At 42.9% G+C, this 17,876-nt stretch overlaps 2 protein-coding genes across 6 annotated transcripts in view; one reads left to right on the top strand and one right to left on the bottom strand.

The window, feature by feature from the left end:
* Window positions 1-17,876, top strand: part of GCM2 (glial cells missing transcription factor 2) — a 118,400-nt gene that overhangs the window by 31,376 nt on the left and 69,148 nt on the right. The gene's annotated exons all lie outside the window — the stretch shown is intronic.
* Window positions 1-17,876, bottom strand: part of SYCP2L (synaptonemal complex protein 2 like) — a 200,633-nt gene that overhangs the window by 141,581 nt on the left and 41,176 nt on the right. For all 5 annotated transcript variants that reach the window (XM_056521155.1, XM_056521156.1, XM_056521157.1 and 2 more), the window contains 6 exons: window positions 15,266-15,293; window positions 14,931-15,016; window positions 14,738-14,826; window positions 7,856-7,890; window positions 3,465-3,607; window positions 2,875-2,927 (listed from right to left, as the gene is read on the bottom strand). In XM_056521155.1, coding sequence (XP_056377130.1) covers window positions 2,875-2,927; window positions 3,465-3,607; window positions 7,856-7,890; window positions 14,738-14,826; window positions 14,931-15,016; window positions 15,266-15,293 — 434 coding nt within the window. The remainder of the gene's footprint in view (window positions 1-2,874; window positions 2,928-3,464; window positions 3,608-7,855; window positions 7,891-14,737; window positions 14,827-14,930; window positions 15,017-15,265; window positions 15,294-17,876) is intronic.

The following is a 17,876-nucleotide window of genomic DNA, read 5'->3' as shown; positions in this document are numbered from 1 at the left end:
ATTGATCATGCTCAGTGCTGTCTCCATTTCACCCGAATGGGACAGGCCCCATCTATTGCTAAGGTCCATGGTTCCTTACTGGGAAGCACCAACTTTACTCTAAAAGGAATTGTATAAAACCTTTCAATCGCTGTATTTGAAGCCACACTTTCTTATGATTAGCCACACAGTTTGGAGAGATTTGCTAATGCTTTCCCTTTTACCTACATACTATTTGACTTTTACTGCTAAGATCTTTTTTAGAAATCCAAAATACAAACAATGATTCGATTTTTTTCCTGAATTCCAGAAGGTTCTCCTCAACTTCATCTGGAAAAACATATATTAACTAAAATAATTTAATAACATTAGTATAAGGGATGAAGTATGAAGCCAGAATGTACACTTAAAGGGGTATTCCAGGCCAAAACTTTTTTTTTGTATATCAACTGGCTCCGGAAAGTTAAACAGATTTGTAAATTACTTCTATTAAAAAATCTTAATCCTTCCAATAGTTATTAGCTTCTGAAGTTGAGTTGTTGTTTTCTGTCTAACTGTTCTCTGATGACTCACGTCCTGGGAGCTGTGCAGTTCCTATGGGGATATTCTCCCTTCATGCACAGCACAGCTCCCGGGACATGACATCATTGAGCAGTTAGACAGAAAACTTCAGAAGCTAATAACTATTGGAAGGATTAAGATTTTTTTAATAGAAGTAATTTACAAATTTGTTTAACTTTCCGCAGCCAGTTGATATATATATATAAAAATGTTTTGCCTGGAATACCCCTTTAATAAACAGTGTCTCATATCTGAATAAGCATGATTTTGGCCAGTAATTGTAGTAGTCAACTCTAACAGTTGTGGCAAAAAGTTTTGAGACAGACACTAGATTGTTATGAAGAGTGATCAGATAAAAATTGCAAAGTTATTCTTTGCCATGAAATTAAACTTAAAGGAGTAGTCCGGCGTGCACTTTTCTTATTTTATCCGGTCCGGGCTGCAAAAAAAAAAAAAAAAAAACCTTTCATTTGCCTGCCTACCCACCCCCGGAGCGGTACAGGTGTTCGGTCGCCGGGCTGTTTGCTTCTTACTTCCTGTTAGCCCGGCACGTCACACGGAGCTTCAGCCTATCACTGGCCGCAGCGATGTCCCGCCTCGGCCGGTGATAGGCTGAAGCTCCGTGTGACGTGCCGGGCTAACAGGAAGTAAGAAGCAAAACAGCTGGGGGACCAAACACCTGTACCAGAGCTCCGGGGGCGCGTAGGAAGGTAAGAGAAAGTTTGTTTCCTTTTTTTTTTTTTTTTTTTTTGCAGCCCGGACCGGATAAAATAAAAAAAAGTGCGCGCCGGATTACTCCTTTAATCACAAAAGCCCATTTCCACTGAATTTCAGGTATGTTGAGGCTTGGCTCAGGAGAAAGTTTACCAGGACAAAGCGACTGACTTGACTGCTTGGTTAACAGAAGACAATGATTTTAAGCACCAACTTTCTTTCAATGTGGTGATTAAAGGGGTGATCAAGGAATCGAAAAACAGGGATAATTGATTTCAAAGACTGCTCCCTGTCTCTCTCCAGGTTGGGTGTGGTATTACAACTTGGCTCCATTCACTTCAATGGAACTGAGCCAGAGAACCACACCCAACCTGAAGACAGACAAGGAGCGATCATTGAAAAATTATCCAATTTTTTTATTCCTGGATAACCCCTTTTAATAATGCTTTTTCCACCCACCAGGATGGAGAACCATGTCACAAGACAAAATTGATAACTAATGGTGGGTTCACACCACGGTTTGAGTGTACAGTTTCATATTTGAAACCGTATGCAACCGTATCGGAAACTGTATCCATAGACAATGCTGCTGATGCATCCAGTTGAGTGCAGTTAGTCATACTTTTTTTTTTTCCCCCTACTCCAATCCTTGTTCTACCACAGTTTTTGGTCCGGGTGAAAAACCGTATTGTAACGGTATACAGTTTTTGTAACATGGAAGTCAATGAGAACCTTAGTGAAACGTATGTGTCTACGGTTCAATCCGGTTTTCACTATACGATTTTCTACTATAGCGAGCGATCCTACTATTAAAATTTCATTAGAATAATAGGAACTTTATTTAAAAATGAAATAAATGTTAAAACTGGATTGGATTTTATTTTTAAAAAATTGTATGCAACCGGACACTGCCTTTTCAAACCATATGCGGTTAAAAACCACATACAGGTTCTTTTTAAAGCATGTGGTTGCATACAGTTTGGTCCGATTTTGAGGACTACGGTTATGACTAAAAAACCTGATAGAAAACTGTGGGGACAAACCGTGGTGTAAACCCACCCTAAGCTTGGTGAACACAACACATTAACATTTTGGGTCCATGGCCAGGAAACTCTTTAGATCTCAATCCCACTGAGGACCTGTGATCAATGCTCAAAACGTGGGTGGACAAACGAAAACACTGACATTTTATATTGCTTTATAATATCACAGTTATTTATCATTACAGGGTAGGACTAGGTAGTGACCGCTTTATTGTACTGCTGGAGGTCTAGATAAAAGGCAGGATAGTAAAGGCTCTCCATTTACATAAGAAAGTCCTCTCATCCTGCCACCTTCACATTATGTTGGAGGAGAGAAAGATCAAGCAAGTTGAATTTTCAAGTGTCTTGCTGCAGCTACCTTCCTCTCACCATTGAACACACATGCATACTTGGATGTTTGCCTATTACATGCATGGGTGTTCAGCCTGTGAATGGTGTATGCATTTCCCTTCTCATTCCTTGTCTGGGAAAAGCTGTACAGCATAATTTCCTAGAAACTGCAATGGACATTTTTCTGTCAGCTAACTGATTTAGAAACTACTTATATTATTATACTGGTTTAGGATTTTGTTCATACCTTTTGCTTTCATTTATCTTGGAATTAAGGGAGTTCAAAAATTTCCTGCAGTCCTATGAAAAGACAAAAAACATAACTTTATATTTCACTATTGCAGACTGGTACTAGAAAATCACACTGTGTGGTTTTATACATCAATCTTCTTCAAGCAGTATGCCATGCATGGATTTTGACAATAGGCACATGCTTCTGATAGTTATGCATGAAGGGGGCACACAGCAGATGTCAGATAAACTCTGCCTGCATGTCCCACCTCAGTCTGAGAAGGGCAGTTGCTGTCTTCACATCAGAAGAACAAGCAAGAATCAATGACAAACTGGGACTGGAGCGATCTGAATGCCAGCTGCAGGGGATGAGAGTATAACTTTAATTTCATACCGCCCCTAGCCATATATAACTTTTTTTCTTGTATCATCCTAGGCAACACCTCTAAGCTTTTCTCGATAGATATCTTATGAATTTATTCACCACTGACGGCTTGTCTGGGTAAAAATTCTCTTTACGATTTTCTTATCTTCAATGAAAATTATTAAAGAGTCAGTTGAAAATCAGTTACAACAGATAACAGTCATGCAGTACATTACACATACCGTTTCAAAATCCTTATCATTGATTTTCTGAAAGGCATCGGCAAAGAAGGGGTCCTCAAACCACTTTTGAGCAAAATTATCTCTCATCTTTTTCGATGTCAACCTGCAGAGGGCTTCAGTAATGGCAACTTGGATCTCATAGTCTATATGGAACAAGACAATATAAGACAATAACTTTCCTTAATGGAAAAAAGAAAGAACAGTCACCATATTTATGCTGCACTCGCTGAGGACAGCATGAAGTAGTGATAATTCCAGAAGACCCTTAAAACAACTATAAGGTCAATAATACATACAACAAATATTCAGTTGCCTTAGACAACCATATTGGACAAATTTACCAGCTGCTGTACGTATAGTAACATTCCTTGGTTTCATAATATTATACTGGAATAAAGGTTTTATAAAAAAAAAAACACAAGACCTATTTGTGCTTGCGTGGATATACAAATTCTATAACCGTTCAGTTACACATGAAGCATGCCGAGGTTGTTGCAGAATTATGATGATTTGCTTTTTACTGATTAAAAAGTGGAAGATGATAGAACCTATTTCTTCGTACTACCTGGACTTTCACGTATATGGTCTGCAGAGCCCAAGTACAGCTGGCATCTACTTACTATATGGTTACTGTATGGGGGTAATTCTTTGTATTTGTGTAGTGTGTTCTCTTCAGTAATAGTATGGTGGTCACTGGGTGGTGGTAACATTAGTGATCATGGTGTAGTGATATTTGTCCCTTGTATAGGAGAATAATTGGCAATATTGGTCTTGGTATACTGACTATTGTTGAGTAGCAGTATGAAGGTGATATGTATGGTGATATTATTTGTTCCTTGTACACTAGTATTTGGTAACTAAACAATTCAAAAAGCTGGTCACCCAGCAAAAGAGGATACTAACTTTAGTGCCAGCTCATGGCACTGGATAAAGATACATAGAATCAATAGATTCAAAAACTGGCTTGGAAACAGGAGCTAACCTCAGGATAGAGTGATGTCACTGATAACATCGGGTCAGTGAACATATCCTTTAACCATAGAAATAACCTACAGTTTTTGAATCTATTGATTCTATTTAAAGGGGTAGTCCAGTGGTGAAAAACTTATCCCCTATCCTAAGGATAGGGGATAAGTTTGAGATCGCGGGGGGTCCGACCGCTGGGGCCCCCTGCGATCTCTCTGTACGGGGCCCCGGCTCTCCGCCGAGATAGCGGGTGTCGACCCCCGCACGAGGGGGCGGCCGACACGCCCCCTCAATACATCTCTATGGCAGAGCCGGAGATTGCCGAAGGCAGCGCTTCGGCTCTGCCATAGAGTTGTATTGAGGGGGCGTGTCGGCCGCCGCCTCGTGCGGAGGTCGACACGCCCCCTTCCCGCGGGCTGTCGGGGCTCCGTACAGGAGATCGCAGGGGGCCCCAGCGGACGGACCCCCCGCGATCTGCAACTTATCCCCTATCCTTAGGATAGGGGATAAGTTGCTCACCACTGAATCACCACTGGACTACTCCTTTAATGTCTATATATACACACCATGGGGGACATGTATCAAAGATTTTACCCCTGTTTTGTGTGTATTTTTTTGCGCAAAATTTTGCGCAAGCCCTTTTTTTGAGCAATTTTTTTGCGCACGTTTTGGTAGAGCATGTCCTCCAGATGTGGCTGAATCAGGGTACCTTGGAGTGCCATCTATAGTACACATGGATTTATTAATTGCGTACTTTTTTTTACACCAAAAATTTTGCCGCAAGAGCTGTTTCTTTTGCGAAAATATAAGCCATCTTGGACTTAACGTAGCAAGATGCTCTAAATCATTGATTCTATTTTCCAAAGAGTGGATTTAGGAGATGACTATATTTACCCGCAATTTATGAAGCTCATTGCACTTGATTGATAAATTTAGCGCTTCTGCACATAATTTAGAATTCGGGAAAAGGGGTAAAATGCTTCTACCATACACAAATAATGATACATGTCCCCCCATGTGAGGGTGTTGATTGGCGTAAGAGACCTGAGGAACAGGGGAAATATCCCTTGAAACGCACATATTTTGTTTTCATGTAAACAAACAAAGCATCTTCTATCTGCCGCAATCAGTGTCTATCCAATGGCTCCATGTTCAATGAGCTGGCATTGTAGTGGGAATCCTCTTTTACCATGGTCAAGCTGGGTCAACAGTTTTTTTTGGGATTATTTGCCAAAGTTCTCTGGTTGGATTATGGCTGAATATCAGGTGCTTCCTCAGCCACCCTGTGTGCTGCTTGCCACAAGCTCTGACACGGATGTCAGTGTTGCATTTGGAACGTGACACATCTAGGCGAGTGCAACCAATACCCTATGTTTTACTGCACTTGTCCATGAAATAAAGCCACATTTGTTTTTTGTTTTTTGTTTTTTTAACATATATGCTAGCATTCGGTCCTACATATTTGTCACATATGGTATTTATAATGGTTCATAGTAATTTTCACACTTTTATAGTGTTCATACTGTTGTAACTGTGATATACTAGACAAAAGCTAGAGTGAAAAAGGACCAACTCCTAGCACCCTAAAAAGACACCTACACCATGGGTACCACTGCTTTAACCACAGTGAAGCCTTATCCTTTTTAATGTATATGAACTTATCTTGGATGATTATTACTGCTGAGCTTCAATAATATGAACTCTGAGTAGTTTCAAGCTATGCATGTCTGCCTTTTCTATTTGCATACAACCAAAAAGGGCACTTCAAAATCTCTATCAACCAGGACCCATACAAAGAATGCGTAAACATAACTATTTCACTTCTCAAATGCATCATTTAACCCTTTAACGACAATGGACGTAAATGTACGTCATGGTGACATGGTACTTAACGCACCATGACGTACATTTACACGCCGACATGATCACGAGCACCGGAGCGGTGCTCGCATCATGCCCGGCAGGTCCCGGCTGCTATCAGCAGCCAGGGACCCGCTGGTAATGGCGGACATCCGCGATCACGCGGATGTCCGCCATTAACCCCTCCGATGCAGTGATCAATACAGATCACGGCATCTGCGGCATTGCGGTACTTTGAATGGATGATCGGATCGCCCGCGGCGCTGCCGCGGGGATCCGATCATCCAGTGTGGCGGCCGGAGGTCCTCTCACCTGGCTCCGGCCGTCTTCCAGGGGTCTTCTGCTCTGGTCTGAGTTCGAGCAGACCAGAGCAGAAGATCACCGATAATACTGAGCAGTGCTGTGTCCTATACATAGCACTGCACAGTATTAGCAATCAACTGATTGCAATGAATAGGCCCCTATGGGGACATAAAGTGTAAATAAAAAAAAAAAAATTTTAAAATCCCCTCCAATAAAAAAATAAAACGTCCGTTTTTTCCATTTTACCCCCAAAAAAGTATAAAATAAATAAATACATATATTTGGTATCGCCGCGTGCGTAAAAGTCTTAACTATTAAAATATATTGTTAATCATACCGTACGGTGAACGGCGTAAACGTAAAAAAACAGTCCAAAATTGCTGCTTTTTTTGTCACATTTTATTCCAAAAATTTTTTATTAAAAATAAATAAAAAAGTAAAACCTAAGCAAAAGTGATACTGATAAAAACTACAGATCATGGCGCAAAATATGAGCCCTCATATCGCCCCATATACGGAAAAATTAGAAAGTTATAGGTAGTCAAAATAGGGCAATTACAAAACATACTAATTTTGTTAAAATGGTTTGATTTTTTTTTTTTTTTAAGCGGTACAATTATAGAAAATAATATAATCATGGGTATAATTTTAATCATATTGACCCACAGAATAAAGAAAACATGTAATTTTTGCCAGAAAGTGTACAGCGTAAAAACAAAACCTTCCAAAATTTGCTAAATTGCGGTTTTCTTTTCAATTTTCCCACATAAGTAATATTTGTTTGGTTGCGGCGTACATTTTATGGTAAAATAAGTGATGTAATTACAAAGTACAATTGGTGACGCAAAAAACAAGCCCTCATATGGGTCTGTGGATGGAAATATAAGAGAGTTATGATTTTTAGAAGGCGAGGAGGAAAAAACGAAAATGTAAAAATAAAATTGGTCTGGTCCTTAAGGCCAAAATGGGCCTGGTCCTTAAGGGGTTAAACATGTATAATAAAGGGTTATAAATGTCAACTAATCAACTACAGACTACATTTAGACGTATTTGCTTTCAATAAATTGAACTACAACTGGGAGGACAAATAAAAAGTAGAACTAAGTGGTGCAGATAGAGCATAACAAGCATCTAAAAAAGGTCTCAGTTTTTACCCCCACAGCAATTTAGAAAATTAAAACAACCTGATTAGTTTCTATGTGAAATAGTTACATTTTGCCTTTTTCATACTCATCCCAAACATATTTACAGCAAAATTATACCTCCAACTTCAAACAGTTTCCTTGCCAAGTCTTGCCTGCAGAAAAAAAACATTTAAAATGTAAAAAAAAGAAAAAAAAATAGAACACACCCCCACACACAAATTCAGTACTTTCTTTTGTGTATGGACTTATGCACACCTGTTATACAGAAGTAAATAAGGTGTCTAATGTACCTCTATATGCCTTTGACTTCAGATTGAAGAATACAAATATATATATATATATATATATATATATATATATATATATTTTTTTTTTTTTTTTTTTTTTTAAACTTCTGTTGGATTCTATAGAAATTCAACACTACAAAAAATTATATGTTACTTATTTGTCTGCGTGGTACTACAACAACAATTTTTTTTAAATTAATAATAATAATACATTTACTTATTTATTTTAACAAGGATATTAGTGCAGTTTTCCCATACCCAAATACAATGAGAAATAAGGCTTTTGGAGGATATGATATAATTCTCCTGCAGAAAGCTCATCTCTGACATACAACTAGCAAGTCCTTGAAGGTGGTGACAAATGAACATTCATCTTAATCTGGGGGTTGTCCAGGTAGTATTGTCTTTATGCATAAGCGTAGTCAGCTTTCTTACTACCTCCAATTATGGAGTCCCAGTACCGGTTTTGCATCGCTTATGAGTTTGTGGCCATGACACAAGGCTGGCCCTACCATGGGACCCGGTGTGACCATTGGTCCCAGGCGGCACTTCAATGCTTTTTTTTTTGTGCCACCTAGGTCCATGGTTGGGCAACTTCAACACAGTGAGCCTATGGCCGGTCCGGGTCTGACAAGAAATGTCACGTAAGTGACGTTCCTCCACAGAGTCTGAGGACGACGTCAGTGACGTCACTCGTCAGGCTGCCGCCAGAGAGAAGCGCTGCACAGCATTTCACTCTTGGACCCCAGGCAGCACAATGTCTTGGGCCATCCCTGCCATGACACCACCGGTCTGCTCAGCCAATAGGCTGAGCGGACCTGTGATGTCACAATCTCTAACGCACTGCAAGGCTCTGTAAAGGCGGCGGCATGGGTGCAAGACAGACAAGTGTGTGTTTTTTTGTTAAGTTTTTTCCCTAACTACCCACTCCCTGTGCAAATACATAAACAAAATGCTGCTGGTAAAACCCTTTTTTTAATTTATTTTTTATTTTTAACACTTTGAAATTTTAAATAAAGTATAACAGGGTATCCTCCAGATGGAGAAACAAAAACACAACAGTGAAACAGAAAACAGAATATAGTCCGACCAATTATCACATGTATCAACTTTGGTCAGTACATTAAGCATTAACCAGTTCTGTATAGAGAGGGCATAGGAAACAAAGAATCCTAATTCACAGATTGAAGTGTCTTTTCCCTGTCAAACCATTGATCAATATGTGGTTTGGAGAGGCCCAAACGTTTAGCTATAAGACCCTCCATAACCAAATTGTAACAAGTCATGGCTTTGATTGCAGGAATATCCGGTATGTCCCTCGATCTCCAGCATCTAGCTATGACAGTTCTAGTTACCGTGAGAATATGGAATAAAACAGTTACACATTTAGGAGGAAGGATATCTACATTCAAAGTCAAAAGTGCCACCTCTGGACCCCAAGAAATTGGCACACAAATCAGTTTATCTATCAGACATCTGACCTTCCCCCATAGAGGTTGGATCTGTGAGCACATCCAAACATGTAACAGTGTACCATCTACTCCCCCACACCGAGGAAACAGAAGAGTAGATTTTTGAAAGTCTAGTGTAATACCCCCTATACGTCAGTTTACGGGAAGCCTTTAGATGGGAGGCACACCTGGAACACTTCTTGGGTGGGGACAAGGCGTACTCCCACTGGTCAGTAGTGAAGGTCATGGAGAGGTCCCCCTCCCACTTGTCCTGGAATCCGTGTCGGTCCGGCATATCAAGTTTGAGAACCCATCATAGCCCACAGTAATACCCCTTCTAAACATCTCCCCGTCAAGAAAGTGACACTCAAAGGGTGTTCTAAGCGAAGGTGCCGGCCACTGGAGTGAGTAAAGGAAATGTCGGGTACATATAAAAATCCTTATGAGAGATACCATAGTTAGTGACTAGAGAGGCAAAGGGAACCAATCTGTCCTCTGAAGTATCTGAAGTTTAATACCCTTCACAGTCCACTGAAGGAAGTCAATGTCAGATAAATAGTCCCCAATCGCTTCCAAAAGGGATGTGCTGGACACGAGGGGAAAGCAGCACCTTGCTAATTTTATAGATTTGCTCCACAACCGAACCACCGCTGCAATAGTAGAGTAAGAGGAAGAGGGAGAAACAGTCGGATTAAAGGGTAAGGTCCAAAGAAAGCGGAAGAGAGAGGGAGGGGCAGGATAAGAGAGCAGCCTCCATGTCCACCCAATGGGGGGGGGGGGGCGGGAGTCCGTTTGCCACCACCATTTCTTAAGTTGGTCTAACAAGACAGCTTGATAGTAGGCCCGCAGATTGGGCACACCCATCCCACCTCTACTAGTCGGCTGATACAAAAGAGATGCCCTAACTCTAGACTTCTTACCCGCCCAAATAAACTGCAGTAATATACTCTGTAGTTGTGCGATGTAGGAAGATGGGACCACTACCGGTAGGGTTTAAAAGAAATAGAGGATCTTGGGCAGGATCATCATCTTAGTTGTGGCTATACAACCGGCCCATGAGATAGGCAGCAAGGAGTAGCCTTCCAGGTCCTTGCCAATCTGGGTTTTAAGCAAAGTAAAATTAACAGGGATCAGTTTGCAGGGCTGCGAAGTCAGCGTGTCGCCCAAATAGGGGATCTGATCTATCTCCCACGTGAAGGGGTATTGAGATTTAAGATCCTGTTCAATCTCCACCGGAATATTAAGGGCTAAAATACTAGACTTCGAAGCGTACAGTTTATAATAGCTAACCCCAGAAAATCTATCAATGTCCATCACCGCGGGCAAGGACATACAATGACTTCGTCGGCAAAAAGTCCGAACCGATGGTCCGTACGACCAACTGTTATCCCAGAAATCTCCGACGACGTCCTTATATGTTGGGAAAAGGGCTCCATGACTAGGGTGAATATGAGCGGGGACAAGGGGCAGCCCTGTCTCGTACCATTACTCAGAGGGAATCTCTCCGAGAGCGCTCCCGAGGTTAATACTCTCGCTATGGGGCTCGTATAAAGGGCCATAACAGCCGTACAAAAGGTAGAGGGGATATGAAATTTGCGTAGCACCTCTCTAAGATACCCCCAATGTACCCGATCGAACGCCTTCTCCGCATCCAGGGAAAGAAGAGAAGGCGTTCGATCGGACTGGGCCTTGATCAGGTTAAGAAAGCGTCTTGTGCCGTCCAACATCTGCCGGCCTCTGACAAAGCCCACTTGATCCCTAGAGATAATAGATGGCAGGCACACATTCAACCTCGCTGCAAACAGCATGGAATACAGCTTAATGTCACTGTTCAGTAGTGAAATAGGACGGTAGCTACTTGTATTGTCAGCCAGTTTACCAGGTTTGGGGATGGTAACCACCAGGGCCTCCAACATTTCCTTAGGAGGAGAGCCTGTCCCAGCAATATCATTAAATGTCCTGGTCAGGTACAGAGCCACCAATTCAGCAAACCTCTTATAGAAGTCGTTGATGATGCTGTCCGGCCCAGGAGACTTGCCATTTTTAAGAGCACGGATACAGGCGATCACCTCTTCCTCAGTAAAAGGTCTACGCAAATCCTCAACCTGCTCAGGGGACAAAGAGGGGAGAGACACAGAGGAAAGAAAGGAAGGGATAGCCGCAGTCGATGGTTGGTGTGTTGCAATGTCGGAGCCTAAATTATACAATTTCTTATAATAATCAGCAAAGCAATTTGCAATTCCCTGAGGGTCCGCTAGTTTAACCCCCCGGGGGTCAGTCAGGTATGCTATCCTCTACTTAGCTATCCTCTTTTTAACTTGTCTAGCCAGGAGTGAACTAGTCTTGTTGCCCTGCCAATAATAGGTCATCTTAAGTCTCCTCAGAGCTAGTTCGTAGGAGTGCAGGGATAAGGAATGTAAGTCAGCTTGAAGTCGGGATATTTCAGCAGCTACAGTCGGGGAGTAGGAGATTTCATTGCTGAAGGTCAGCTAGTGTTTGTTGTAATTCTAAAGTACGTGTAAGGCTCTTTTTGTCGTGAGCAGTCATTAACCTGAAAAAAAGCAGGAATAACTGCGGCCGTAGCCTCCACATATTCCGTGTTGTGCAGAATCATGGGGTTAAGTCTCCTGACCGAAACCGGATGTTGCAAAAACTTCTCTCTAATCGAGACACTAATTGGACAGTGGTCTGACCACTCAATAGGCAAGATTGTAGTCCGTAAAATCAGCGGCAATAGTGACTTGGAGGCGAGGATATTATCAATACGGGAATATGACCCATGGGCAGTAGAATAAAACGTAAAATCTTTTTTGGTGGATGAGATACTTTCCATACATCATAGAGCCCGTATTGAGAAATCAGAGCGAAAAAGCCAGTCGGTCCTGCCCTGGAATGTGAAGCGGTAGAATCTACATGAGGCCACACTGTCATGTTAAAGTCTCCCAATAGCAGAACATGACCAACAGCCACTCTATCAACCTTGTGTAGCAGGGTCGATAGGAATGCGCATTGGCGCCTATTCGGAGCATACAAGGCAACCAACGAATAGTGAACATGGTTAAGCAAGCATGTCATAATGATGTACATAACCCCACTGTCAACGTCAACAGTCTGCATGACAAAGGCCACTGAGTCACGAATGGCAATGGAAACACCCCCTTTTTTTTCAAGGCATGAGCATGGAACATGTGAGGGTATCTCTTGTGTTTAAGCCTACCCACATCTTCCAGGTTCAGGTGTGTCTCCTGCACACACAGGACATCTGCATTTAAACGCCTAGATTTTTTCCAAAGCAAGGAACATTTAAACGGAGAATTGAGACCCTTAGCATTAATGGATATTAGTTCAATAACCATGGAGAATATATATATATATATATATAGACAAGCGCTGAAATTCCTCTAACATTTTACATAACATGCCCTGTCTCGTATCTCTGCAAACTCCCCTCTCCAGGGACATATAGACAACTACATACTGAGGAAAGTATAGGAATTGAATGACAGGTCGGACAAACCAACATAGACAACAAGGGAACAGGACAAACAAGACAAACACAAACAGGGAGAACACAGTAACACACAAAAGTAGTGCCATAAAGGCCATGTGGTGAGCCTTAGTAGGGGCTAAATCGGCAAGGAAAGTCCGCAGCTGGGCCTAAGTAACTGGGATCAATGTGACACCCAACATAACAGGACCCATAATTAGAACCCCGAAATGCAAAAAGCACCCTCATCACGGTGCAAGACATCCCTTCTCCTCCCAGCAGGTCAGGATGAAATTGAAAAAAAAAAAAAAAAGGGTCCCGCAAAGTAATTTATTAGTCTTGCACCTTCGGACGGTGACAACACTCCTCCTCCACCGCACGAATAGGTGTTGATCCAATAGAGCGCGGCGAAGACGATGCAGGGGCAGGTAAGTTCCAGTCGCAACACATGCGCTCCAAATCTTCAGGAGAGGAGACCACTATCTTGTCGCCGTTGCGGGTTATGATCATCTTAACGGGGAAACCCCACTTGTAAGGTATGCCATGGTCCCGCAGTAGCTTAGCACCAACACTGAATTCTCTCCTCCTAGTCAATGTAGCAGCGGATAGATCAGAGTATAGTTGAAGGCCTGCAAATCTCTCCGGCAATGGAGGAGTCGCCCGAGCCGATTGCATCAGTTGGTCCTTAATGTTGAAAAAGTGCATACGGAGAATGACATCCCGCGGGACCATGCTAGGGAGAGCTTTGTGCTTTGGGAGCCTATGCACCCTGTCTATGAGTAGATCCAGTGAGGAAGCTTGTGGTAAAAGCAGACTGAAGAAGTCAGTTACATATCCGTTGAGCTCCTCCGTTTCAACCGACTCCGGCACACCGCGAATCCTCAAATTGTTGCGGCGCAAGTGATCCTCCATATCTGCAATTTTCAGTTTAAGGGCTGCAACCTCATCTTCTAGAGAGTTAGAGAGGTCCACCACTGAGTTGTGCGAAGCAGTCAGTTCCGCCATTTTAGTCTCTATATGGGAAGTGCGGCGCCCTATGGAGGCAACTTCATGCTGAATACTAGAGACCGCATTTTGTATGTCTGCCTGCAGCGAACATTTCAATTCTGACAGGAGGCCTCTCATAACCTGTTCTGTTATAGGAGTCAGAGCGGCTCCTCCGCTTTCTTTCCCGACCCTGCCTCCCGCATCCTGAGAGCTATGGGCGAAAAGCGTACCTGGTGCATTCCAGAAGCCGCAGCAGATCCGCCGGTGGTCAATAGAGGAGTAGTCACCGGAGACTGGTATCTGTCGATGCCCTCTTTGGAGGAGGCAGAGGCAGGCAATGCACTGCCAGTAGCCGGGGATGCCGAGCCGCTGGGAGAAGGAGCCTCTGCCTGGTGCACCGGAGGGCCAGCCACGCCATCTTGTGCAGCGTCTGCAGCAGGGAAGAAGGCCATGAGTTTCATAGGGCTTTTCTTCTTATTGCCTCGGGTCCGGGTCATGCCTACACCGGTAAGAGGTTCTCAAAGATGTCAGAGCAGGTTTTCGGGTGAAGTGTCGGGTCACGCTGTGTAGCCGCTATCAGGCCCAGCAGTTAGCGGAGCACAGGAACTATGCGACCGCCGCCATGCGCTGCTGGACACGCCCCCTGGTAAAACCCTTTAAACATAACTGTTTAAATATTGCCCTTATAAACATGTCTAAATATGTAACTGTATATACACAATCCTAACAGGCAACCAACTGGGAACGTGTCACTTACAATGTGTAAATACAAAGGGCCAACACTTACATTAAAGTACACATCTTCTCAGAAGAAATAAGATTTTTCTTTTCTTCCCTTGAGGTTTGTCCAAGAATGAAGTTAAAAGTCTTAAGTGCCTTTTCCCATGATGACCGTGTTTGATGAATAACAGAAATGCAGCGTTAACAGGATGTTTTCAATAGACTTGTTGAGCATATACAATACAGAAAACACAACTCACCTCTAATTTAATGGAAAAAGGGGGCCAGTTCTCCAGAATTATGAAACCAAGATTATACAAGAATGTGTCCAGTAACTGATTTACTCCTAAACATTTTAGTTTTTAACAAGAAAGAAGAATAGAAATGTTATGACATATATTGTAATGTGCCAAAAAATCTATGTCTCTAAAGTCACCATTATATCTGAGCACTCAACCTAAAGATTTACGGTTTTCAATATTTAGTTAACATCTTACAAATGACAAAACATAAATAACATTTTTAAATTTCTAGTCATGTATGCTTAGTATTGATATTTGTGCAAAAGTATAAGATCAGAAATAGGAGCACTTACCATCCTCAGTGTTACATTTACAGATTACCTAAATTATAAGGGAAAACAACAAAACATAAATGTAAATAAACACTTTACCAGACAGTTAAACCTGCAGCTATGCTAAAGCTGGGTGCACAAAGTTAGAACCACATAAAGCAAAATTATATGTTACTTATTTGTCTGAATGGTACTACAACTGTTTTGTAGCACAACTTTTTTTTAAATCAACAATTTTATTTATGTCACACAGAAGAAAAATAAAGCAGAGCGCTCACCTAATTATTGCCAGGCAGGGAGTCCTAGTTTGAGGACCGCCTCGGACTAGGACCCCCTGCCTGGAAATAATTAGGAACAGTGAGCATTCTGCTTTATTTTTCTTCTGCGTTACATTTATGCTCTACTGTGTCAGCGTACAGTGCCACCTACCATTGTTATATTTCCACACGCCGGCAATGGGGCAGCGGCACCGATAGACCGGGGGAGAGAAGGAGCAGCGGCACCGATAGACCGGGGGAGAGAAGGGGCGGCAGCAGGGACCCCAGGAAAGGCAGGGGCAGAGAAGCCAGCAGCGGTGGCGGTCTCTGCACCTGCAAAAGCCGCTGCAGTTCATTGATTTAAAGCGCCAGCTTTAAATCATTTAACTGCAGCGGCTCATCGGCGTATAACACCCAGGTAGACTTTAGGCAAAAAAATTTAGCCTAAAAAATGCGTGTTATACGCCCATAAATACGGTAGATCACTATAATTGTGGTCAAAAGTTTTGAGACAGACTTTTTTATTTTTTATTTTTAACAAAGTTTATTTGCTGCTTCCGTTTTTATAATAGCAACTGTATAGAAGTGTACCTGTCATAGCAGGAAAAAAAAATTATGCTTTTATATGTTTTTGTCATGTAGATTATTTAAAACTTATTCATTTTCACTTAATTACATTTTTTTTTAAACTTACCATAAAATCTCTCTGAGCTTCTATTGGGGGACAGAGGACCATGGGTATGTGATAGATGTATGTGTGTGTATACATAACTTTTATATACTGTATATGTAAAATGCCCATTTAGGATAAGGACTAAATACTTCGCTGTTACTTGTCCACTCCTCCCCATCTGCTCTCTCCCATCTCGCCCCCACCATCGTGTAGAGGAAGCTGCCGGACAAGAGGACAATGCTACTCCATCTGCTCTTTCCTGTCTCACCCCTCCCATCGTGTCGAGAATCAGAAGAAAGAAGCCTGCCAAATTGTTCAGGAAAGGCATAGGCCGGGAGTGAGATAGTTACAAGAGCAACGATAAAATCGACATCAGGTATATGCTGCTTGCCGCTAGGAGGCTGACACTATGCAAAAACACACTAAAGAAAGTCGGTTCCTCCCAGCAGGATATCCCCGCCTCCTGGCTCTGAGCAACTCCGTTTAGTCCCAAAGCAGAAGGAGAACCGACCAAGAAAGGAACAGTCTGAACAAAAACTCCAGACAAAAGAAAGAAACCGACCACAAAAAAAACACCCCTGCATTACAGCGGCCAAAACTGACCGGCCACAAATAATCCAATCGGTGGGTGCTGTGTCCCCCAAAAGAAACTCAGAAATATTTTACAGTTAGTTTAAAAAATCTACTTTTCTCGAGTGCTTCATATGGGGACACAGGACCATGGGACGTCCTAAAGCAGCCTCTGGGGAGGAAAAAAATTGCATTGCAGCCAAAAAAAACTCATGCGGACGACTGAACTGCCGCCTGCAAGACCCTGCGGCCCAGGCCCACATCGGAGGATGCAAAAGTGTGAACATGGTAAAACATGGCAAAGGTATGCAGAGAAGGCCTTGCAAACCTACAGAGCCGAAACCCCATGGCTGACCGCCCAGGAAGGCCGCACCAGCAGGTGGAGTGAGCCATCACTCGAAAGGGGGGCACCTGACCCTTGCAACGATACGCCTCCAAAATGGCAGAGCATATCCAGTGGGAGATAGTGGCCTTGGAAGCCGGGAGCCCCTTGGGAAGAACAAACAAAGAGTCACACCTCCGGAAGGAGGAAGTGACCGACAAACAGGTCCGGACCGCCCGATCCAAGTCTAGCTTGTGAAGCCGGCGTTCATGTGGATGAGAAGGAGACTGACAGAAAGAAGGCAACACGATCTCCTCGTTCAAGTGAAATGAAGTCATAACCTTGGGTTGAAAGGAGGGTACAGACCGAAGGACCACCTTGTCTTGAGGAAGTACCAGAAAAGGGGAACGGCAAGAGAGGGCAGCCAACTCCGACACACGGCGAATGGGTGTGATGGTGACAAGGAAGGCCACCTTCCAGAAAAGGAATCGAAGGGAAACCTGCCCAAGTGGCTCAAAAGGAGTGCCCTGCAGAGCATCCAAAACGAGGTTGCGGTACCAAGGTGCAGTGGAGGGACCTCGTGAGCCCCGCCCTGCAAAAAAGTGCACACATGAAAGTTGGCAGCAAGTGGGCGTTGGAAGAGAACAGAAAGTGCCAAAACCTGCCCCTTGATGGAACTGAGGGAAAGGCGCGTTTCTAGGCACGATTGCAAAAAGGCCAAGAGATTCGGCAAGGAAAAAGAGGTGGGAGAGAGAGAACGAGCCTCACACCAATGGAAATATGCCCGCCAGGTACGGTGGTATATCCTGG

The sequence above is a fragment of the Hyla sarda genome, chromosome 5 (assembly GCF_029499605.1).
Source record: "Hyla sarda isolate aHylSar1 chromosome 5, aHylSar1.hap1, whole genome shotgun sequence".
NCBI lineage: Eukaryota > Metazoa > Chordata > Amphibia > Anura > Hylidae > Hyla > Hyla sarda.
The sequence above is the reverse complement of the archived record's forward strand: the minus strand, read 5'-3'. Positions and strand labels throughout refer to the sequence as shown.